The sequence below is a fragment of the Ascidiella aspersa genome, chromosome 8 (genome assembly GCF_963924565.1).
Source record: "Ascidiella aspersa chromosome 8, kaAscAspe10.2, whole genome shotgun sequence".
NCBI classification, from domain to species: Eukaryota; Metazoa; Chordata; class Ascidiacea; order Phlebobranchia; family Ascidiidae; genus Ascidiella; species Ascidiella aspersa.
The window spans coordinates 840,918-867,366 of NC_139454.1; the positions used below are offsets into that span (position 1 = coordinate 840,918).

The window sequence follows — 26,449 nt, forward strand, 5'->3', positions numbered from 1 at the left end:
CCACCGCTGCGTTTTTATTATTAAAGCAACAAACATTATTTGTGTCAGAGCAGTGGGTTCGCGGTCCTTTTGGGTCCGCGAGACAATTTTCTGGGACCGCAAAGTAACTAACAAAAAAATCAACACGACGCTACTAAAGAAGAAGTTTTTTTGTGCAATAAAATTTTCAGGCAACTTACTTTTCCAAACCAAGCTGATTAGTTGTTCATTCACGTTATTGTACGCTTGAGTTTAATTGGCCATTGTGACGTCCTAGTGTTGCGTTGTGCAGCGATAGAGGATTAAGCAAATTGTTGCAACGTAACGATAGCATATGGAAAGCATTGTGGCGTAACAATAATATCGGCCAGCTAATGTAGCCAGACGTAATAATTTTAAGTTGTTTCTGTTTATTTAAAAATAGAAAAGTAAAAAAGTCTATGTCAATTCATTTGTTCAAACGACCTAAGTCCAGTCGACCGGCAAATAATCGGTAAAGTTGGTAACGTCAAACATAATCGGTAACGTAAACTGCTAGAACAATAATAATCGGTAACGTCAAACACTAAAAACGTTTTGCGAAAACTTTAGATAAATAACACAAAGCACCTAAAATGTTTTTTTTTTCAGCGTTGATAAAAAATCTTTCTTTGGCGGTAAAACTTTTTATTTTGGCATAGCTCCAAACTTTCCAGACGTGACGTACTACAACTTCATCGCCGAGTAGAAAAAAAAATATTTTATGCTGATAACTTACACCATTGTCGATCTTTCGAAACATGAAACCACTAGAAACTAAAAATACCCCCTAATGGTGAATCCCCACCTGGTTAAGAACCTCTGAGCGACGCAAAGCAAGTGCTGTGACGTAATTAGATCGATGTCTGATGAACGTAGTTGTTTGTGATGCCGCTTCTAGTGCGCCAATACGTCCTGCTTATTACTACGTTTTTTTGATGGCAACATTTTACAACTACTTGCTTGTACAAACACCAAAGTATTCTTGACTTATCATAGTTGGTGTTTATTTGTGTAACTTTTAAGCTTTGAAATTTGGTGGAAACCCTTCCTCAATAGAAACGGCGCTGCAGGAGAATTAAGGCGAGCGTCTTTCACTGGTCTGTTTATATACTGAGCTGCTACTCGCCTGGGCGTCCCAAGCCAAGCCGTTAAGTGTCGGGCCTAGATTTAATTAGGTTTGTTTGCTTATCGATGCTGGTGTGTCTTACATAGCTGCAACAAGTGTTAATTGCCAAAGGAAAACTAATTAAAAAATTAAATTAACACTAACATTTGCAAATCTCTTCATCAATATGGAATTTTAATTACGACAAATACACTTGCATAAACATCCAGATAGAATAAAACACGAAGAAATTCATTCAAATAAAAGCAAGAAAACAACACGCAAGTTTGAGCCTCGCATTAAACAAACGATCGAAGCAAATAGATATTTCATCAAACAAGAGAAATAACCGCTGCTGTGGCTTAACCCATCCTTACTGGTCGGGTGCTTGTAACTTTTAATTGGTAATTTGTTAATTGTTTCTACAAACTAATGTTAATTATGAATGTTAGGTAAAGAAGTCTGTAGACTCTTGCAAAGCTGTGAGAAACTCGACAGTAGGGTTAATATATAAGCAATAAACAAACTTAGAACAACAACAAGATATGTGACAAGCTGACAGCAGTTGGAGAAAAACTCCAAGAATTAAAAAAATGTTTGATAATTACGATTCGATCACTTAACAGAAGTTTAAGCTTAAAAAACACGAACAATGCACCGATATTACTTACAAATTGAAACATGTTTTTTTTGTTTCTGGATAAATACAGTGGAAATGTCAATCACACAAAGCCACAGTGAACCGCACAAGAATAAATTCATTCACTAAAACAAGAAAAGATAAAAGCAAAGAAGCAAAGTTTGCAAATCAACAACCGATTAAAGCAAAGTTGGGGAAATTCTGTCAAAAAAAATCTGTAAAAAAAAAAAAAAAAAAAAAATGTCAAAACAAATCTGTAAAATAATTTAAACAATATTTATGTGAAAAAAAAGGTTAATTCTAACAAAAATGCAGGGATCAGAATACAAAGGCCCTGTAGTTGTCATTTAAGCGTGACGGTTATTAGGTCACGCCCGAACGATTCCACACCAGCAATTATAATCTGGAGGAAACACTTTGCGTAAAAAGTTGCTTCAATTTGAACAATTCCAACTTTGCGATGAAACTTCTTGGTCACGCATCGTTTCTTCACATCACGTGACAATTTGATCGCTTTTAATTGGTCAATTTTTCTAGGAGAAAAAATATATTAATTTCCGGGTATTACGCGTCGATGAAAAGTATTTGTGTAAAATTTTTATTATTTTTTGGGGGGTTTTACCTGTAAATAACATATTAAAAGCCATGAAGCACTTAATTATTATTGCAAATTACTATTACCTATTATCCCTGTGTAGGTGATTTAAAATGTTTTCTTCTGGACTTACGGTTGAAACTCTTCAGAAATTTCACGTTTTTAAAACAAATCGCGTCATTTAAAACCATGTGTTTCGCAGGAACTTATGAAATCGTTCGTTGGTTAATGTTAATGTCAAAATCGTTGTGTTTCTCTTCGAATCCAAAATACTTTTTAGTTTCACTCATTTTTCCAGATCTACGAACGCTCATGGATGACTCCTAGTGGCGAAACATGATTCTTAGTAAAACCAGGCTCCACTAAAATTATCGAGGAACAATATCGATTTTGTTGTTTCTATCATAAAGCGACCATCAGTCAGTTGTCCAACTATCAGCAATATGCAAATTAATCGAACAGCGATTAGTTGAAACAAGTTCTCACTTGGTGGCGTCGTTTGGCCGATTCCAACTCTTGTTCTCCAGCTGATGTGAAGTTGCAGTTGTTACTAAACAACCATCGAATCTTTCCCCGGCATCTTGCCAACGCACTGGCCCCGCGGTCGCCGATGGGATTGTAGCTCACACCAAGAATCTCCATCTGCGAACAATTACAACTGGAGGTGAACAACAAACTTACGCTTGTTAATGTTGACAACAAATGAAGACTCATAATAGCTTACTTGAAATCTAGATACTCATTATTCCGATAAGAATATACCAAATGACGTCATTGCTATGGTCAAACAAGCAAAACAAATGGAAAAAGATAATTTTTTCAGGTTAAAATTTGCTTTAGCCCTAAAAAGTTTAGCTACCATCAGTTGTTAATAACCTAAAGGCAAAATCACTGCGATTATCACAAATGTGGCTGAAATTGCAATATTAAATTGGTTTATATAAAAAAAGGCACTCATACCACCCACGTATTGGCTGGGATTCGTTATTTTTAGACTTTAATACTGGGAATAATAGTATAGGACGGCTTACACTTCCTGCACATTAAGTTATATAAATTGACAAAATGTCGGTGTATTTCGCCACTAATTGTGTTCACCACTGTATGAAGAAGAATATATAAAACAAACCAACAGAAACGAAATATTTATCGCAATAAAAAGAATAACGACAGCCGTTTCATAATTCCACTCATTTATATTTATACACTTCTTGTTTTTCTTTTCTTATGTAATCCCAGGTTGCGATTGAAATGCAAACAAGCTTAATCCAGACATTTTATCAACGCTGCTGAAAAGGCATTTATTGGACTTCAATAAAAAGCTAAAATAATATTTTTAATAATTTGTTTTAATTTTTGTAATTTTGAATTCAACATTATGGTTACTCAGGGAATGATTAAATAAATATAAAGTTAGGTTTAAATTAGTTTTGGTGGCGATCAACTTTTATCCAGCCCTGATGATTAGCCACGTTTTGCGGGAATTCCTTGCGTCATATTTTCACACAATAATGAATAATATTAATTCTAAAAACATATATGTATATATATATACCCCTTGTGCACGCGCCCTAGGAACCACGATCGAGTTTAGATGAGGCAACTTACTGAATGCTTCCTGCGTGCGATTGCTTCGCTCAGTTCTCCAACTTCATCGATTCCACAGTCTTCCAACGACAGCTTGTTCACTTTCTGCACAATTGTTGCCAGGCAACCAGCACCACGTGACCCGATCTTGTTTTCACTCACGATCAACAAATCCATCTGCATAAACACAAGGAGGTTTAGACAACAGAAATAAACAAGGATTAACAAATCCATCTACATAAACACAAGGAGGTTTAGACAACAAAAATAAACAAGGGCCAACAAATCCATCTGCATAAACACAAGGAGGTTTAGACAACAAAAATAAACAAGGGCCAACAAATCCATCTGCATAAACACAAGGAGGTTTAGACAACAGAAATAAACAAGGGTCAACAAATCCATCTGCATAAACACAAGGAGGTTTAGACAACAAAAATAAACAAGGGCCAACAAATCCATCTGCATAAACACAAGGAGGTTTAGACAACAAAAATAAACAAGGACCAACAAATCCATCTGCATAAACACAAGGAGGTTTAGACAACAAAAATAAACAAGGGCCAACAAATCCATCTGCATAAACACAAGGAGGTTTAGACAACAGAAATAAACAAGGATTAACAAATCCATCTACATAAACACAAGGAGGTTTAGACAACAAAAATAAACAAGGGCCAACAAATCCATCTGCATAAACACAAGGAGGTTTAGACAACAAAAATAAACAAGGGCCAACAAATCCATCTGCATAAACACAAGGAGGTTTAGACAACAGAAATAAACAAGGGTCAACAAATCCATCTGCATAAACACAAGGAGGTTTAGACAACAAAAATAAACAAGGACCAACAAATCCATCTGCATAAACACAAGGAGGTTTAGACAACAAAAATAAACAAGGGCCAACAAATCCATCTGCATAAACACAAGGAGGTTTAGACAACAGAAATAAACAAGGGGCAACAAATCCATCTGCATAAACACAAGGAGGTTTAGACAACAGAAATAAACAAGGGGCAACAAATCCATCTGCATAAACACAAGGAGGTTTAGACAACAGAAATAAACAAGGGGCAACAAATCCATCTACATAAACACAAGGAGGTTTAGACAACAAAAATAAACAAGGGCCAACAAATCCATCTGCATAAACACAAGGAGGTTTAGACAACAGAAATAAACAAGGGGCGACAAATCCATCTGCATAAACACAAGGAGGTTTAGACAACAGAAATAAACAAGGGCCAACAAATCCATCTGCATAAACACAAGGAGGTTTAGACAACAGAAATAAACAAGGGGGGCAACAAATCCATCTGCATAAACACAAGGAGGTTTAGACAACAGAAATAAACAAGGGCCAACAAATCCATCTGCATAAACACAAGGAGGTTTAGACGACAAAAATAAACCAGGGGCAACCAATCCATCTGCATAAACACAAGGAGGTTTAGACAACAGAAATAAACAAGGGGCGACAAATCCATCTGCATAAACACAAGGAGGTTTAGACAACAGAAATAAACAAGGGCCAACAAATCCATCTGCATAAACACAAGGAGGACTAGACAACAGAAATAAACAAGGATCAACAAATCCATCTGCATAAACACAAGGAGGTTAAGACAACAGAAACAAACAAGGATTAACAAATCCATCTACATAAACACAAGGAGGTTTAGACAACAGAAATAAACAAGGATTAACAAATCCATCTACATAAACACAAGGAGGTTTAGACAACAAAAATAAACAAGGGCCAACAAATCCATCTGCATAAACACAAGGAGGTTTAGACAACAAAAATAAACAAGGGCCAACAAATCCATCTGCATAAACACAAGGAGGTTTAGACAACAGAAATAAACAAGGGGCAACAAATCCATCTGCATAAACACAAGGAGGTTTAGACAACAGAAATAAACAAGGGCCAACAAATCCATCTGCATAAACACAAGGAGGTTTAGACAACAGAAATAAACAAGGATTAGCAAATCCATCTACATAAACACAAGGAGGTTTAGACAACAAAAATAAACAAGGGCCAACAAATCCATCTGCATAAACACAAGGAGGTTTAGACAACAGAAATAAACAAGGGGCAACAAATCCATCTGCATAAACACAAGGAGGTTTAGACGACAAAAATAAACCAGGGGCAACCAATCCATCTGCATAAACACAAGGAGGACTAGACAACAGAAATAAACAAGGATCAACAAATCCATCTGCATAAACACAAGGAGGTTAAGACAACAGAAACAAACAAGGGGCAACAAATCCAACTGCATAAACACAAGGAGGTTTAGACAACAGAAATAAACAAGGGGCAACAAATCCATCTGCATAAACACAAGGAGGTTAAGACAACGGAAATAAACAAGGGGCAACAAATCCATCTGCATAAACACAAGGAGGTTTAGACAACAGAAATAAACAAGGAGCAACAAATCCAACTGCATAAACACAAGGAGGTTTAGACAACAGAAATAAACAAGGGGCAACAAATCCATCTGCATACACACAAGGAGGTTAAGACAACAGAAATAAACAAGGAGCAACAAATCCAACTGCATAAACACAAGGGGGTTTAGACAACAGAAATAAACAAGGGGCAACAAATTTATCTGCATAAACACAAGGAGGTTTAAACAACAGAAATAAACAAGAAGCAACAAATCCAACTGCATAAACACAAGGAGGTTAAGACAACAGAAGTAAACAAGGGGCAACCAATCCATCTGCATAAACACAAGTATGTTTAGACAACAGAAATAAACAAGGGTCAACCAATCCATCTGCATAAACACAAGTATGTTTAGACAACAGAAATAAACAAGGGGCAACAAATTTATCTGCATAAACACAAGGAGGTTTAAACAACAGAAATAAACAAGAAGCAACAAATCCAACTGCATCAACACAAGGAGGTTAAGACAACAGAAATAAACAAGGGGCAACAAATCCATCTGCATAAACACAAGTATGTTTAGACAACAGAAATAAACAAGGGTCAACCAATCCATCTGCATAAACACAAGTATGTTTAGACAACAGAAATAAACAAGGGTCAACCAATCCATCTGCATAAACACAAGTATGTTTAGACAACAGAAATAAACAAGGGGCAACAAATTTATCTGCATAAACACAAGGAGGTTTAGACAACAGAAATAAACAAGGGTCAACCAATCCATCTGCATAAACACAAGGAGGTTTAGACAACAGAAATAAACAAGGGGCAACAAATCCATCTGCATAAACACAAGGAGGTTTAGACAACAGAAATAAACAAGGGCCAACAAATTTATCTGCATAAACACAAGGAGGTTTAGACAACAGAAATAAACAAGGGGCAACAAATTTATCTGCATAAACACAAGGAGATTTAGACAACAGAAATAAACAAGGTGCAACAATATTGCTTTCTGGTATTCTTTCACTTTTTAATTTGTTGCTCAAATCCTTGTTAATGGTTTGTGTTGTTGAAAACAGCAACATTCCAAAATATGGGCCAGGGTATTTTAACCAAGAAAAAAATAATAGAACAAATATTAAAAAAAAATATATTTAAAAAATACTGAATTGTAAACAAATTGTGTATTTGTATAAAATAAACACGATGCTGCGTCGTTCAACAACATTTAACTAAAAGTTAAAACTATAAATTAAGTATTAGGGTGATTAATTATTCTCAGCCCCAGGGACCTTTATCACTCTATTCGTCCCTGGTCTGACAGTGTGCGACCATTGCATGGAAATGTCGGGTCGGGCAATCAAGAGGTTCGAAGCCTCAGTGCTTTGTTAACTCACGGGATGTTGTCGTTGTTCGATGCTGCTCGCCAACACCGGGATATGGTCGGATGTGAGTCCGCATCGCCTGAGTTGAAGCCTCTCGATGTAGGGAATGCACCCGGATAGCAGCTTCACCCCAGCTTCATCCAGATTGTTGAGGCTCAAATTAAGATACTCAATCTACATGCAACAAAGTAGATGAAGTTGTACCAGTTGGTTGTCTGGGGTGACTGTATGTTACGTCACAGTACGAAAAGTATTAGTGGTACTACACTAACTTCAGCAATAATTCCAACCCTAAGCCAAAATCTAAACCCAAACAGAGGCAAACAGTCCGGTGCCAAAACACGAGGGTGCCTAAAACAGTGATCAACCCTCGTCCTAGAGTTTGACATTTTATTTTGACTTTAGATCTAAATCCGAATAACTTGTGACTTTTCCAACAAGTTCAGGTCTCATTCTGTAACAGATATTACTGTATTTGGTATTATTATGTTGTTAGTCGTAAAATAATGCTGTTACAGATAATTCTGCTTTCTATAGTGTTGCTTAGTAAGTCTTATTGTGTTCCCCTGGTATTACATGGGTGTCGATAATACCACACAATATTACTACACTTTGTTAAAACTCACGGGATGTTGTCGCTGTTCGATGCTGCTCGCCAACACCAGGAGATGGTCGGATGTGAGTCCGCATTCCACGAGATAAAGCCTCTCGATGTAGGGGATGCACCTGGATAGCAGCTTCACCCCAGCTTCATCCAGATTGTTGCCGCTCAAATCTAGAACCTCAATCTACATGCAACAAAGTAGATGAAGTTGTACCAGTTGGTGGCCTGGGGTGACTGTATGTTACGTCATATTAAGCAAGTGACGTAACTGGAATTACAGGTTTCACATATCAACATTGACACCTGCATCTAATATAATAGTGAATGGCTTGGTGTTTACCATGTTGATACTTTTGTGTTTTTTTTTATTACTTTAGAAAGAAATTATTTACTCTCAAATAATTCATGCTCTGTCATAACATACACAGCTTATAAATTCAATTATTATGTGTGATATATGTATTAGTACCGGTTGTGTTTTCCTTTGCAAGTTTTCGCAGATAAGTTTGATGTCGTCGGCAGAAAGGTTGCTGCGTATGATCGACAATTCTTGCATCTGTGGAACCATCGGTGCTAGAATTGCAATGCTGATGGTGGCCTCATCTACGTGGAACTTGCGAATCTGAAATATAGCAGAGTGTGAAAACTCAAGTGATAGATTAGACTTCCTAGGTGCGCTAAACTCAGCTAGATATTGAACAACCTGATCAGTGGCGTATCCTACAATTAATAACAATCAATCAAGCGGTCTCTGTAATCCATCGGGCCCGCTGCCTCTTCGACAAACTATACACGAGTCCATGTTAAATACTTTTTGAGTATTTTAACTACGTAAGTGCGAAAAATGTTGGCGCTTGGCGCGAATGTTCTTTCTACGTCTGTTTTTTTACGTTTTGATGCTGTCTTTAGAATTAGATCATCGCTTTACCACCGTTGCCCCGTGGAAGGCTTTCAAGTGCGTCGCGGACAAACGGAAAACGTATTCAAACATTGGACATTTATTTTTAACGTTTTTATTATTTTTATTTTCGGCAATGTAATAAAAACTTGTAAGAAATTGAATAGAAATGCCGTTATCCCCACCAAAAAAATCGCGCTCGCATCGCTCGCCAGGTCTGCCCTCAATTAAAAAGCTTAAAAACTTTCAAATAGATTAACTATTTAAGTGGCGTTTTTGCAGATGTTGCACTAATCAAATAACACGGGGGAGAAACAATCTCCGTTTAGTATTGCAGGTGGCGAAAGACGTGCTTGTAATTTTTGCGTCTAAAAGTTTGGTTTTGCTGGACGTTAATTGGCTGTTTCTGATATTACTTATGACGTCATTACAATCGCTATTTTATGACGTCATTACAATCGCTATTTTATGACGTCATTACCGTCAGACAAAAAACGGGGAATAACCTAAGTTGAAAAATCGGGACCCCCTTTTTGGATTTCTGGATACGCCCCTGGACCTGATTAATGACCCCCTCCCCCCTTCCAGTAATGTAACACAAACTATCGTACCCTATTAAATAATCACCTTCGCGGATTTAATATCTGTGTTGCCATCGCACCATAGTCCACCATTATACGCCATTTAACCTACAGCCGCCACCTCCCCAATTCAATCAAACACGCACACTTTGTAGTTGTATAGGACAGGGGTTGGCAAACGATTTTTCAGGGCCGGATAATTTGTTAAGGGGACAGATAATTGTTAAAGCTTGTGATCCCTGGCCGGATAACTGTAAGATTTACGTTTGCAGGCCGGATTTATTTTTGTTTCGCACCAAAATGACTTGATTATTACACTGGTCAACAAATTTTCACTTTTTTTAATTATTAGATATTGTGAGTATTTCGCCTTAGATATATTTTTCGCGCTAATTTTGAATATACATTCCGTTTTTCTCTAGCACATCACATTTTTAAAATATCGTCAAATCAGGGGCGTATCCAGAAATCCAAAAGGGGGTGTTACGAATTTTCAACTCTGACGTTAATGACGTCATAATATAGCGACGGATATGACGTCATAAAATAGCGATCGTAATGACGTCTTATGCCTTCCATGGCGCAACGGTAAAGAAGCGCTGATCTATTTGAAAGACACCGTCAAAAGGCAAACAAACCGGACGCAGAAAGATCATTCGCGATAAGCGAGAAAATATTTTGGCACTTACTATTTAAGTGGCCAAAAAGTATTGAGAGGTGGTGGGCGGATCCGGCCCCCAGACCGTAGGTTGCCGGAGTGTAACTAACATATGCCGACAAAATACAATATTTTATACATATATTTTTTATTAAAATATATATATATTTATTAAATAACCAACCGTGTGTTGTGTTTCAGCAACGGTCTCGATCAGCATCGTCAATCCATCCCCGATGAACTTGGCTCGTTCCCCGAAAGCTCCAACGTTGATGGTGATTGGATGGTCGGTGGCGCGAAGCACGTGACAGAGACTTGCCACGTGGTTGGGAAGAATCGAGCGCGAAAGCAAAACCATGTCCGGGAAAACTTCCACCACTGATCTTGTGATGTCATCAAGCATAGACTCGTGGGCGAGACTGCACAGCGTGAACAACCTCTTGTCGTCTGGACGAGCGTTGAACTCACTGTATTTTGCAAAATCCTTAACATCAAACTCATAAAAAATAGCGAGTGAAACTGGTAAATCCTTCACAGATGTTTTGGCGAAATCTTTAGTCATGGAAACAAGCAGATCCTTGAGCAAGCCTCTCTTGGTGGAAACATCAGCTGAAGAGATTGGAAACAGCGCGTTTAGCTTGCTTTGGAGTTTCGGATTGAGCAGACCGAAGAGAAATTGAAGAACCATTTCCCAATCGACACTTTTCAAGTTTTCCAGTAGCTCTTTAAACCGTTCCATGGGTGTGTCAAACATAATCTTGAGTGCTGCAAAGAACTCTTGCAGGAGCTTGTGATTGAACAAAACTGTTCTGTCTCCTTCCAAGATTTTAAGGCTGATATCCCTGGACCGAATTTGAACTTTAAGAAAATCCCCTAAACCTTTAGTTTCAAGACCAACGTTGGTGAAATCTTGTGCTTCAAAGGTGACTTTCTTCTTAAGCATTCCATACAAAGCTAAATCAGAGAGCTTGCGAAGTACCTTTTCGTCTTTCTTGAAGTGAGGTGAGCGAATGTAGTCGTTCAGAAACGATGTGAACACATCAGTAGTAGTAAATGCACCACCATCCAATCCATGCTTTAGAATGTATTTTGGAATTGCTTTGGCAAATAATGGGATGAAGCTTAATGCATTGGCTGCTGGATTTTGGTTGAGAACCTCTTTCACTTTTTCGTATTTTTCCTGACTTTTGCAAATTTCCTTGAAAAGCAAATCCTGTGAATTTTCGCCGAGACCAAGTACCTCAAGTGGGAAGTGTGACTTGCAATCTGGGTTCAACTGGAGATATGCTTCCGGTCGTGTAATAAGATACTTGAAAGCATTGCCAAGAATGTCAGACCGCAAAAGGTTTTGGAGAATGACTTCTGGTTTTGCTCTTTCGTACAAATTAATCACCGGTGCTTTCATCGTAAGATTGAAACCTGTTTCATCCATTGAATCCATGATGATCAACACATTATTTGATTTGGAGATTCTTTCCAGAATTTTATTATCTGTTTCCAAATGATATTTCCAGTTTGAGTTGAATAGCTTTATCAGGAACTCAAAAACACTCATTTCTTTGCTGTTGTCTAACGATGGCAGGTTTACATAGAAGATGTAGCCAGATTCAGGTTGAGTATCACAACCATATTGCAGAATGTGTAACCCTAAGGTGGTTTTGCCATAACCAGCTCCTCCAAAAATAACTATAAAGTTGCCATATTTTGCAATGAAATTAGTTTTCGCTGCCTGGTCGCTGAACTTAGATTCTGCTTCTTTGATTGCATTTTCATTTGCAGCCTGACAGAATTCATACACCTCAAAAAAAGTAAGATTTTTCTCATTTCCTCTATAGAGCAACATTGCGTTAAAACCTTCTTCTTCGACATTCTTCCTGTTAATGACCAGAAGTTTAACCAAGATTGTTTCTTGAGATTTGACTTTGATGTTGGCCTCTTTTTTCTGGTTCGCTCGCAAAGCTGCATCTGAGAATTAAAAAAACTCGACTAAAGTGAAGAACTTTAACTGGAATCAAAACTTGAACTACAGAAACATGTCAATCAAACTGAACTTTAGCCTTACACAACCAAGCAGATGTCTGCAAAGTCACAACTTTAAGAAACAACAAAATAAAGCAACGCAGCTATGGTGACAATTACCAACAACATTAATCAGCATTTAAAACCACTGGTCCAGTTTACAAAAATGAAACAAAAAGGTCTTTTACAATACACCTTTTTCAAAGCTTTATATTTTTATTAATCATTTCTTTTCCAGAAAGTTTGTGTTACAACAACTTAGAAGACACCTCTACATAGAACAACTAAAAACTAACTCCAAGGAAAGTTTGACATTTGTACCACGCCGATAGACTATAAACCTTTACACTTGCTTAAAATAACAAACAAACTTTTGCGGTGAAACCATTTAAAGAAATTTTGATTTTCCAAAGACATGAATAACTGACAGTATTTGGATTTAAAAGCCTGAGAGTTTTACTTTCCAGTTACCGGTTAACCTGATAACACAATTAACGTTTTCGGTTCGCTTTTACACCTTTCACCTCGTTTTCGCCAAATTTGCTGTTGGTAAATGTTTTCCTTTTCTAGAATGCAGGTTTATAATATGTGATTAACCGGTTAGGTTAAAGTACAAATACCCAGATATATCTGTTATCCAAATACTAAAAGCTCCTAATATCTGAACAAACCCCACTTGAACATCCTTAGTCGACAAATTGGGGCCTTGTAATGGGTTGATGAGCTGAACAAAAGTTTAAATAAAACAAACAAAAAAAAAGTTTAAATCTGAGTCAACATGCAATGATAATATCACATTTCAAACTGGATTTAAGAGATGACAGAAAAGAGACTGCAGTTCTATAAAGCAGGGATCGGCAAACTGTGGACTGACAAATGCAAATCATCCGGCCTGCCTCTTTTCAAAACTGGGCCAAGGGTCATACATCACATTTAATGGCTATTATGCAATCCTAGAAACAATTCATCAAAACAAATTTTCCACTCTGGACGACCACAACAATGCAATGAACACATCGATATCACGTGACTAGATTGCCCGGAGGCTTCAGATCCACTTTAACACAAAAAATAACTGTTAGAACTGTTGCTACCTGGTATGTCCAGTAAACTAACCAGTAAAACAATACACAAGTTGGTATCCACTGTCCAAACATACAAGAACACCAAATGAAATATTTCATGTAATTTCAGTGTTTGTGGAATATTTAACAAAATACATGTTCATTTAAAGCAAATGTTCACAAAGAAATAAATAAGATAACAATGGTAATATATTGTTGGTGCTCAGTGGCATGGTGGGGTTTGTAGCTGGACATACTATATATCAGAAAACTGATAACATTAACACATTTACCTATTGCTTTGCCATGTATGAAGGGCAATTGTCAAGCTACAAAATTGTTTTTATAGAAAGTGTGTTGGGATTTTTTAGTGTGCCACAAACGTTCAAGACCCACTGCATTAAAGCCTCAATTATTACAACTGGTCACCCAAAAAAATATTGTTCTATCATAAATCAACAACAGAAGTCTATTTGATACAGAAATATATTTCAAATGTGACGGATATTTATTTCGGTGACTGAGCGAAAACTTGGGGTTCAACGAAAGGTTTCGTAATTTGTCGGACTCGGCAATTAACAAAGGTTAAGAGTCACTGCTACAAAGGGTATCTTTAAAACACAAGTGTAAAATTATTTTCAAGTTGCTTAAGTACATATTATCCTATAATTTCCTAAAAAAAGTAGATGATAATGTTGCTAAAATATTGTTCTATTGGTGACTTTGCTAAAAAAATTACCAAGAAAATATATTAAGTTTGGGGCTCAGTTCAACATAATTAAAAAATGAAAACATTAATGGCAAAGGGCACCTACTTGAATATTGTCAGGAAAACGTCGACAATATTTTTGGCAATTATTAGGAAAAGTGTTGTGTTTGTAGTTATTGTGTGCATTTTCAAATCTAAATAAATGACTTTTAGCTTTCCTGCTGAAATTAAAACAAAAAAATGCTTTTTTGTGCTCAGTCCCAATAAAATAAAACCGATACTAACTAGAAGGGGGTGCGGTTGTTGTATATTTTGGGGGTATATTTTCAGGGCTTAGCGTATTTAAATAAAAAAATTATTTATTTTTTTTATTATATTTTTTTGTTAATATTTAATATTTTTTATTTTGTTTTGTAAATTTTATATTATATATTTTATATTTTGTTTGTTTTATTTTCCTTAACATGCTTCTACAAGCAAAAACAGATGTGGGCCGAAAATTTCTCCACTTAATTTATGGCTTTAATACGAAAGGGGTTCAAATATGGCGTATTTGGGGAATGATCGAAACATATATTTGATAAATAGAATTTACGCACATAATGCGTACGGCCATGTTATTATATTTTGGCCAGCTAACATGTTTAGGCAAATAATATTATTTGGGAAGCCTACACTATGCAAGGATCTGTAATGTAGCTTGATAATACATTTCAAAGCCAAAAAGGTCGAGTAGATCGACAGCATCTTGATTAAAACGTTTGGATACGATCTTGTATCATCTTCAGTGACTAACTGACATTTAATAAAGCCACATTTAATATTATTATTCTCTTTAAATGACGTAACGTCTACGGTTTGCTACACTTTTTCCACTTTTTCTGGGTAAATTTTTACCATGCCTTGGTCCGAGCAATCACTGTTGAAACAGAGTTTAAATCTGTAGTTTTGAGCAATATGCAAACACGTTTATGTGCCTAATAAGCCACGTTTTATAATAAAAGTTTTGCAAATTTAAATCCAATAAACACAGTGTTTTTAATATTTATATTTGTATGACGCCATGCAATGACGAAGCTTTGTAACGTCGTCGCTAAAAATGCGTTAAACTTTAGCAATTTGTTGTTGCGGCCCTTGTATAATTATATTTGTTTATGCCTGGTATTGATATGTTTGAATGGTGCAACAATTACAACAGGTGCTAACAGAGATGTGTCCACTGCCTCAAGGATTCGCATTTAAATTTGCGGTGGTAAAATATTTTGTGTTGTAAGAGCAATTAGTTTTTTTACCAAGAGAAGCCTCTTTCTAAAAGGCAAGTCCAATGCCCCTAGTTTAACTAGACAAGCCACTTCGCACAATGAACGTTGCACGCGCAGGACAATAAAGCGCAGCAGGATGCCAGCAGCCGCCTTGAAGTAATATGAAAGCATTCTGTGTTAAAGTTTTTCTGCCGCTAGATAGGAGAAGATAGCTTTTATAAACTAAAACGATGACGTCACACTATTGTTACCAAAAAAAAAAAAAGAATGCGAGGAAAACAAGATATGTCCCGAAAATAAATTTTCGGCCCATATAATACGCCTTTAGGATGGCTACAAAAAATAACTAAATACATCTGCATTCTGTTCCTTTTTTTAAAAAACAGCATGCAACAACCTTTTCCACCAAACTACTCAGTGACCAGCCATAACAAGAATAAGGAAGACATTATAATTGAAGAAATTTGCAAAAAACATTATAAATATATGATATTAGCACAAGAAGTAAATGATACTAGGAAAGCAAAATATTTCAGTACAACTTACAACAAAATAGAACAATTTATAAAAAAATGTGTGCAATTCAACAGCAATAATAAAAATCATAAAATATCTCAATTAAAGCAATTTAAAAAAGTTTGTACACATAGGGTAGATTTAATCTGAAAAAATACGTTTGTGGTCGCCCTTCAAATTACACAAAATATTTCTTTTTTCTGAAGCAATAGATTCAGTTAAATTACTTTCTTTTAAGTTACAATTTAACCGACTAGCATCGCAGTGTAATGCCAATAATAATAGGAATATGACCATTATATATCATTTATTTTTAAAAAAGAAAGTTTCAGTTTTTGCGAGCTGCACTTTGTGACGTCATGACACAAACTACTATTTTAAAACTACGTCATCCAGCTCATTAGCATAAAAATTTATCATAGTTTTAAATTTGGAAGAGTCTATTTACCTGGACAACAAAAGTTAATAAAGTAGTTAAATCGATATAAAGTCACTAATGGATGTGTGTGTACCCAAAAAATCGGGTAAATAGCCATTTGGAACTTTCTGCTGTTATTTACCCGGCTAAGAATTAATTGAAACTAAATTTAAATTAAAAAAAATGACGTCATAATAGCGCGGTAATATGTTCACACGGATTCAACCTGCTCTCCGTAAGCCAAATTATATTAAGGGGACAGGGTTTAAATATTTTTATATGGGCCGAAAATTTATTTTCGGGACATATCTTGTTTTTGCCGCTATTTATATGGGCCGAAAATTTATTTTCGGGACATATCTTGTTTTTGCCGTTATTCGTTTTTGGTTTCCTATGGTTTCCTATGGTTTGTTTCAGACCGACTTTTGTCCGAAGCTTTATAGAAAAAGTAGACATCGTAGAACCTTCAAATTTTCAGACATGGCGTAGAGTGGTATGCAGGTGCTTTGTAAAAGTTTATGAGGCTGCACTCCCAGCGGCCTTTGCTTGGGGGGTAAAAACCTGAAATATTGCGTTTTAGCACTTTGTAGCTAACGACAGCCATCTAGCAGCAGAAAAACTTTCATACAGAATTCGTTCATATTCGCTTGCTTTGTCCAGCTCGCGTCGCGACGAGGCGGCTGCTGGCATCCCTGCTGCGCCCTATTGTCCCGCGCGTGCAACATTTGTGTTGGAAGTGGCTTGCCTAGTAAAACTATGCACATGCGACTTGCCTTTCATAAAGAGGCCTCTCTAAGTCAAAAAACCTATTGCTCTTACAACACAAAATATTTTACCACCGCAAATTTAAATGCGAATCCTACAGGCAGTGTACACATCTCTGTTAGCACATGTTGTAATTGTTGCACCATTCAAACATATCAACACCAGGTCTAGCAAATATAATTATACAAGGGCCGCAACAACAAAAAGCTTAAGTTTAACGCATTCTTAACGACGACGTTACAAAGCTACGTCATAACATGGCGTCATAAATAAATAAATCTTGCGTTTATTGGATTTAAATTGGCAAAACTTTCAATATAAAACGTGGCTTATTAGGCACATAAACGTGTTTGCATATTGCTCAAAACTACAGATTTAAACTCTGTTTCAACAGTGATTGCTCAGACCAAGGCATGGTAAAAATTTACACAGTAAAAGTTGGAAAAAGTATAGCAAACCATAGACGTTAAATCATTTAGAGAGAATGAAAATATTGACTTTTTAAACATGCTAGCTGACCACAATGTAATAACATGGCCGTAAGCATTATCTACGTAATTTTTATTGATCAAATGTATGTTTCGATCATTTGCCAAAATCTACGCCATATTTGAACCCCCTTCGCTTCAAAGCCATAAGTTATTATATTATTATACACAACTTATAATTGTGTGTAGATATGTTGGATTGGAGTAACATACAGAACAGGTGCAAATAGCAAATATTCTCCAAATACGATGTTTCCAATATTCTCCAAATCGTATTTCATCGTATTGTCGCGGTAATACACAAAGAGGTAAGGCCGTGAATAAAGTTTCACCCACCGTACAATTAACGGAGGGAAGCATTTCGAGTAGGGATGTTCAAGGCAGAATATCGGCGACACATTTATAATGCTTGATTTAAATGCGGCGTCAGCATTTTTTGGGGCGACCAATTACTTCGCGATAAGCTTCGCCTAATAATTAAGTGTCAATAGGGTGTATTTACCGCCGCAAGTTTAAATGCGAAATCTTAAGGCAGTCTAAGCCTCTCTGTTAGCACCTGTTGTGCATCTTGCTCCAACCAGCATACCAACATCAGGCCTAAACTTATCTAGCAAAACTTTCGATTTAATAGTTTGCGTATTAGGCACGTAATAGTGTTTTTCATATTGTTTTAAACGACAGATTTAAAGCCTGTTTTAACAGTGATTGCTCGGACCAAGCTATGGTAAAAAATTACCTAGTGAAAGTTTGCAAAAGTATAGCAAACCATAGGCGTTAAACCATTTTTAGTCTTCAAGAGAATGATAATATTTGATTTTCAAACACGTAAGCTGGTCAAAATTTAATAAAATAGCCATATGCATTATCTAAGTAAATTCTATTTATCAAATATATGTTTCGATCATTCCCCAAATTCTACGCCATATTTGAACCACTTTCGCATCAAAGGCATATTTCAAGTGGGGAAGTTTTCGGCCCATATCTGTTTTTGCTTGCAGAAACAAGTTAAGGAAAATGAAAAACAAAATATATAATATAAAGTACACAATACAAAATATTTAAAAAAAAATTGAAAAAAAAAAAAATTAAAATAAAGTAAAAATTGAAAATAAACACTAAGCCCTGAAAATATATCCCCTGACAAAATATACAACAACCGCACCCCCGTCTAGTCTTTTTTGGTTTCCTATGGTTTGTTTCAGACCGATTTTTGTCCGAAGCTTTATAGAAAAAGTAGACATCGTAGAACCTTCAAATTTTCAGACATGGCGTAGAGTGGTATGTAGGTGCTTTGTAAAAGTTTATGAGGCTGCACTCCCAGGGGCCTTTGCTTGGGGGGTAAAAACCTGAAATATTGCGTTTTAGCACTTTGTAGCTAACGACAGCCATCTAGCAGCAGAAAAACTTTCATACAGAATTCGTTCATATTCGCTTGCTTTGTCCAGCTCGCGTCGCGACGAGGCGGCTACTGGCATACCTGCTGCGCCCTATTGTCCCGCGCGTGCAACATTTGTGTTGGAAGTGGCTTGCCTAGTAAAACTATGCACATGCGACTTGCCTTTCATAAAGAGGCCTCTCTAAGTAAAAAAACCTATTGCTCTTACAACACAAAATATTTTACCACCGCAAATTTAAATGCGAATCCTACAGGCAGTGTACACATCTCTGTTAGCACATGTTGTAATTGTTGAACCATTCAAACATATCAACACCAGGTCTAAGCAAATATAATTATACAAGGGCCGCAACAACAAAAAGCTTAAGTTTAACGCATTCTTAACGACGACGTTACAAAGCTACGTCATAACATGGCGTCATAAATAAATAAATCTTGCGTTTATTGGATTTAAATTGGCAAAACTTTCAATATAAAACGTGGCTTATTAGGCACATAAACGTGTTTGCATATTGCTAAAAACTACAGATTTAAACTCTGTTTCAACAGTGATTGCTCAGACCAAGGCATGGTAAAAATTTACACAGTAAAAGTTGGAAAAAGTATAGCAAACCATAGACGTTAAATCATTTAGAGAGAATGAAAATATTGACTTTTTAAACATGCTAGCTGACCAAAATGTAATAACATGGCCGTAAGCATTATCTACGTAAATTTTTATTGATCAAATGTATGTTTCGATCATTTGCCAAAATCTACGCCATATTTGAACCCCCTTCGCTTCAAAGCCATAAGTTATTATATTATTATACACAACTTATAATTGTGTGTAGATATGTTGGATTGGAGTAACATACAGAACAGGTGCAAATAGCAAATATTCTCCAAATCGTATTTCATCGTATTGTCGCGGTAATACACAAAGAGGTAAGGCCGTGAATAAAGTTTCACCCACCGTACAATTAACGGAGGGAAGCATTTCGAGTAGGGATGTTCAAGGCAGAATATCGGCGACACATTTATAATGCTTGCTTTAAATGCGGCGTCAGCATTTTTTGGCGCGACCAATTACTTCGCGATAAGCTTCGCCTAATAATTAAGTGTCAATAGGGTGTATTTACCGCCGCAAGTTTAAATGCGAAATCTTAAGGCAGTCTACGCCTCTCTGTTAGCACCTGTTGTGCATCTTGCTCCAACCAGCATACCAACATCAGGCCTAAACTTATCTAGCAAAACTTTCGATTTAATAGTTTGCGTATTAGGCACGTAATAGTGTTTTTCATATTGTTTGAAACGACAGATTTAAAGCCTGTTTTAACAGTGATTGCTCGGACCAAGCTATGGTAAAAAATTACCTAGTGAAAGTTTGCAAAAGTATAGCAAACCATAGGCGTTAAACCATTTTTAGTCTTTAAGAGAATGATAATATTTGATTTTCAAACACGTAAGCTGGTCAAAATTTAATAAAATAGCCATATGCATTATCTAAGTAAATTCTATTTATCAAATATATGTTTCGATCATTCCCCAAATTCTACGCCATATTTGAACCCCTTTCGCATCAAAGGCATATTTTAAGTGGGGAAGTTTTCGGCCCATATCTGTTTTTGCTTGCAGAAACAAGTTAAGGAAAATGAAAAACAAAATATATAATATAAAGTACACAATACAAAATATTAAAAAAAAAATTAAAAAAAAAAAAATTAAAATAAAGTAAAAATTGAAAATAAACACTAAGCCCTGAAAATATATCCCCTGACAAAATATACAACAACCGCACCCCCGTCTAGTTTATATTTACTTTTGTAGTAACTGCCACAAACTTAGCCACGAAAGCTGCACGGGCGCATGCAGGGGAAAGCGGGGCAAAACGGAACCTCACTTTTCTCGTTAACGAAGCCAGCGTCAATATTCGTTTGCTGAACAGTGACTATCGCCGAAAAAACGTTTGTCGACAAAAATTAGGCTGATTCGATTTCGCACAAACCAGGAGGGGAGAAAATGTGTTTGGGGGATATTGATATAAGTATAGCGCAGTAAAATGATGCGTTTATTAGTAAAGTTCAAGTAAAGACAGAGTAACTTTTTTTGCTAAATAATTTGTAGGTAAGGGTGTGTTTATTAATCCGAAACAGTCGGCATTTTAATTTGAAAATTTTTAAAGAAATCAGGTTTTCATGCGATAGATAGTGTTGGGGCAAAACAGACCCATCCCAAGTTAATCCGTTATTACTAGAGTATAACTGAAACTTATAATTGCACTGTTTGTTTTTTTGATTAGCCTTTCAGTAAGACATTTTGGAACTGGAATAAAATAAATAATATATCATTACTTTATATGTTTAGATCAGTTTTGTAGCAAGGCCAAACAATCAGACATTTTACCAATATCTCTTGTAAAAAAGCTCGATTGCTATCTGTTTAAAGTTCGTATACATCGAGAGAAATATAAGGCAGTTTACGTACGGCCTATTTATACCATGTAACTTTTATATAGTTACAATGCTTCTTATTATAGTGTTATTGTGATTTTCTTGTATGTTTTGGCAAACTTTTGTAAAATATTTTCAACCTATAAGACGCCATGTATACCATTACTTAAAATATGACGTCACGTTGTAACGTAACTTGTGACAATATCTCTTTTCATGCACCCCTTATACACAAATCCTTGATCCGGCATTTCCACACAACAAATTATTTAAATTAAATTTTTTAAGTGGGGTCTGTTTTGCCCCGCCAGGGGTCCGTTTTGCCCTGTTTAAAAATCGACAACAAAAGTTAATTTATTCAGAAGGTACGGTGCTTCTTTCAGTTGTGTTTTTAGCATAGGAGTAACTTTCAGTACGACCTTTCAGTTAATAACGCTACTCATACAAAAATATGTTGTGAAACTCGAAATATAGCATTTATTCCTTAAGGCAGGGGTGGGCAATTATTTTTTACCGCGGGCCGCATGAGAAACGTAAAATGTCCTGGCGGGCCGGGGAAAAATAAGATATTAAATACAGGGAGTATGACGTCAAACTCTGACGCTATAAAACAAGTAAGCAAGCGAACTTGTAATTACGTTTGGAGTTGTGCGCAAATGTGTGATGTGAGTCGAATTTAAAGAAATAGTGACAAGACGTAGCGCGAACCGCGAAAAACTTGCATCTATATATCTTTTTAAGCAAACTTTAATTGATATTTAGGGGAGGACGTGACGCATTGAGCACAGATAAACAACGTACTTTGCTTTATATATTGGCGATTATTAAGTTGTTGAGCGCATTGAGCAAACATTTAAGGTTAAAATACATAAACATTTTCGCACAAAAACATGCTTTTTGAGGCTTTAAGTTACCCAGATTAATAAATCGGGAGAAACACGCAGCATGGCATCAAGTAAAGTAGTTGGCAAAATTTGAATCAGTATCTGGCAAACGGGTCGATGTTCCGTTCATATTTTAAAGACAGAATACATTTGACCAAAGCGCAAAAATATATAAAGAAGTTTGTTTAAATTTCGTTTGAGAAAGTGCTGCAGTGCAGAGGACGTTTTTTGTTTATAAATTCAAAAAAATCGCGTGAAACATACAAAAAAGACAGAAGAAATTCGCGCGAAGCCCAAAAACAATTTCTATTTCACTATTTAAAACAGGCTAACCGCGGGCCGGATTAAATTGCTTGGCGGGCGTATGTTGCCCAGGTCTGCCTTAAGGGGTCCGTTTTGCCCCGCCTTCCCCTACGTTAGATCTGGTGGGCTCAGGGTAAAACACAACATAACTTATTTCTAATTAATTCTAAAAGATTATTAAGAACTAAGATGCTGAACTTACCTTTTTCTTCAACCAGTTGTTCAAGCGAGGCGATGTTAGAGCCTGCACGTTTGCAAAAAAAGCACAAAATGAAACCAAACAACAGTGATTGTGTGATATTAAATGGATTTCAAAACATTAACAGTTTGTTTACTTTGTTAAGGTTTAGGTTTTGAGAAGTGTTGCTTTTAAAACAAAAGCTACATTATAAAAATATTACCGATTCGCGCAAAGCGAAAATACTCCAGCCATGAGACCGAAACAAGAACAACGTCAACGTCGAAATAAAACACAGTTCGGAATAAGACCACATTAACACTAATACCTAATGGTATTAATACCGTCTAAATCGGAATAAGTCATAAAGCCTCATGTGGCTCTTCACCCAGTTATATAAGATTCTTACGTTCACGTTACACTTATGAGTTTTTCGAATGTTTCGATTTCGTTTGGTTAAATTATGGATTATTGTCGGTTTCGACCCAGACTGTTTGCTTTAAGGCCATTGTATTATTAGTAACACTTTTGAAGCAAGATAAACGTAAAAAATATGCCAAAATAATATTGATGTACGACATTATATCGAGAAATGTGTATTTTTTAATCAATTCGTCGCGTCTCCTTCTAAATAACATTTTGTCTATTTAACAAAACAAAGGCACGTTTTTCGCTTCGTGCGATCGCTTTGTGGGAGTGAGTAAGAAACGGAGTGATAGGCTATTCTTTTACTTTCACGTGTGTAAGGTGTGGCTCTTTGCGGTTAACCAAGTAACAAATGGGGCTCTTGGTATCTGTTTGGTTGGCCACCCCTGCTTTATAGCGTTTAAGTTAAAAAACATTTAATTTCAAAGATGCGTTGAACGCACGACGCCTTTGGCTGAAAAGATTTTATCAAAACGGCAAGCAAGAACGGATTAGGAATAAGACCAAAAAATAGAATTACCTTACGGTCGTAATAACGACTCGGGACTTAAGTAGGACCACGTAAAACTACCGGAGTCCCGAGTCCGACGTGCGCATGCGCAGTACCACATTTTTAAACTGCTATGGCCGCCAAATAAAAAATTCACACCGGTGCGCCATGGGAGGCTGCCAGACAGGGCCGGATTACCATAGTAGCAGACGTAGCAGCTGCTACGGGTCCCGTAGTTTTTTTGTTGCAAAATAGTAGTTGCACCCTAATTTTTGGCTTGCAAACTGAAGTAGCATCAGGGAATATTATAGTTGCAAGATTAAATTACTAGTACTAATTATTGTAAACTTTAAAAAACAGTAATTTCCGCTGGAGGCAACTGCCTGCTGTCCGGACACAATAATGTATCCGCTAATTTGAAAATACTTTGACGCTTTTTAGCGTGCATACCCAGAAGTGTTACTTATTAGTTTCGGTTCCAGCTTGGTTTCCCAGTCGCACAAAAAGCACTCGTGTTTACCTCGCAACGTTTTTCTATAAAACGCTTTGCTTTTAGTCGTCATTATTCCGAATTATGCTGCAGTCAAAAGTTTTGGCGAAAATGCGAAGCGGAAAACATCTAACTGTACTCAAGAGAGATTATTTTCAAAATTGAAGTTCATTAAAAACTATCTGCGAAACACAATGGGGAAAGAGCGGCTACACTATTTAACTTTTTTAAGTATTGAAAGTGAAGTTTTGAAGTCACTGAACTCTTTCGGAATAATAAATATTAGTAGAGATCAAAATGCGTCAACAAAGGAAAAACCCTTGAATGATATTGCTGTGGTTTTATGTTTCTCCTTGCAAATAAAACATTACAATATACTTTTGTTGTTGTAGAATGTAGATCAAATCTATAAAATATTTAATTACTTCCCAGTCATAATTTCAAAATCAATCTGCTACTGGCCCCGCACTTAACTAATCCGGCACTGCTGCCAGGTGCGCCGCGAGCAAAAGGGAAAAATAACTTAACATATTATAGAACATGTATTTTTACTTTCCGATTAAGCTTAGCTCATTGATTCCACAGTATTTTTAAGTAGAAAACACAATAATATCTATAAAACAACCATATCTAAATCAGATAATTCTATAATACCATATAACTAAGACCAACGACGATAACGCCAAATTCGCATTAATGACCACGACAGAATAACATCAAGAATAGTCTAGATAAGATCTAAACATGTACAATTACGCCCAAGACTGTAGGGAAAGGGTATGACATCTGTTTGGCATTGGCCGTTTGCTGTCGACATTTGGGCGCCGCTGTTTTAACCCCGGATTTTTCGCCCTGTTTGCCCTGTATGTGCGGGTAGTTGGTGGTGTTAGCAATTGGGTTAGAGTTGAAAATATTCGGGGAGTTAGTAATAGTTATAGGTGGGGCTTGGGGGTTAGATAAAAGGTGGTATAGGCCTTATTTTTTCCATTTAGGTCTGATTCCGATTTCGTCATTATTACGACTATTAGGTATTAGTCCTATTTACGCCTTATTCCTAACTGTATTTTGTTCCGAAGTTGATGTTGTTCTTATTTTGGTATAAAGGCTGTAGTTTCTTTGCGCCCTTAAGTAAAAAAAGTTAAGAAACACTGGGTAAATGGGTGAAATAAAGGCTGTATGAGTATGAGCCGGACTGGGGACGGAATAAAACATTTAGAGTCGGACTCGGTTTATTTTTAACCGACTCCGCAGCCCTGGTTTGCACCAATAATTATATAACAATGAACAAATCAGAAGCGAAAAGTTCCGACATTATTTCAACACATATTGACACTTTCTCCCCTGACGCTAAACCCACTTTAACCTAAAACCGCCGTAATAAACTAAAACGTGGACCTATCTAATCAGTTACTTCAAAAAATATTTAACAAAGGAAATACCCTCACCTGATGCAATGACGTTTATATTTTGCGTAACTTCTGTCAGGTGAACTTCTGCACCAGCGAAAACAGTTGCGTTGTTCTGTTGAGATGAAAAAGCCATAATATCAAAATTAGAACAACATCAACATTTGAATAAAAGACGGTTTAAAAAAAGAAACAATTTGGAATAAAACACAGTTTAGAATAAGACACATTTTAAAATAACAAACAATTTTAAATGAGATCAGAAATAGGATTAATAGCTGATAGACGTAAAAAGGTTTCAAAACGGAATAAGTCCTAAACCCACGACATTATTGGTTTGTAGACCTCACTCTATGTTTCCACAAAGTGGCCACGAAATATTTTGTTCCAAGTTTAACCAGTGGTGAAAGTAAACAGGAACGGTTTGGACCGGCGTCCCAGTAAAATAATGTTACAGGCCCCTCCCCTTTTTTCTTTTTGTTCCTGAAAGCTTTAAAACTAAGAATGGGTTGAATAGTTTTGCATTACGCTAAACGATAATCTCAGCTTTCCTAAGGTCACTTCTTCATACGCTCGTTATGACGTAACTTTGTGACATCACGTTTGGAAATCTTCATGCGTTATTGCAAGTGAAATTTCTACCTTCAACTCTGAGTTGAACAAAAACTCACCAAGTTCATATCTTGAACATTTTCAGCAATCTCCTCTTCGGCTTCGGCTGCTTCGGCCAT

The 26,449-nt window shown here is 36.4% G+C and overlaps 1 protein-coding gene across 1 annotated transcript; it reads right to left on the reverse strand.

The window, feature by feature from the left end:
* Window positions 1-2,062: 2,062 nt before the first annotated feature.
* LOC146134772 (NACHT, LRR and PYD domains-containing protein 3-like) lies at window positions 2,063-26,449 on the reverse strand. The gene is made up of 9 exons (XM_083395628.1): window positions 26,390-26,449; window positions 25,758-25,833; window positions 10,657-12,437; window positions 8,805-8,957; window positions 8,358-8,519; window positions 7,744-7,905; window positions 3,949-4,104; window positions 2,827-2,982; window positions 2,063-2,278 (listed from the first exon to the last, which is right to left on the reverse strand). The coding sequence occupies exons 1-9, from the start codon at window positions 26,447-26,449 to the stop codon at window positions 2,270-2,272; spliced, it is 2,715 nt and encodes a 904-aa protein (XP_083251754.1). The 3' UTR covers window positions 2,063-2,269.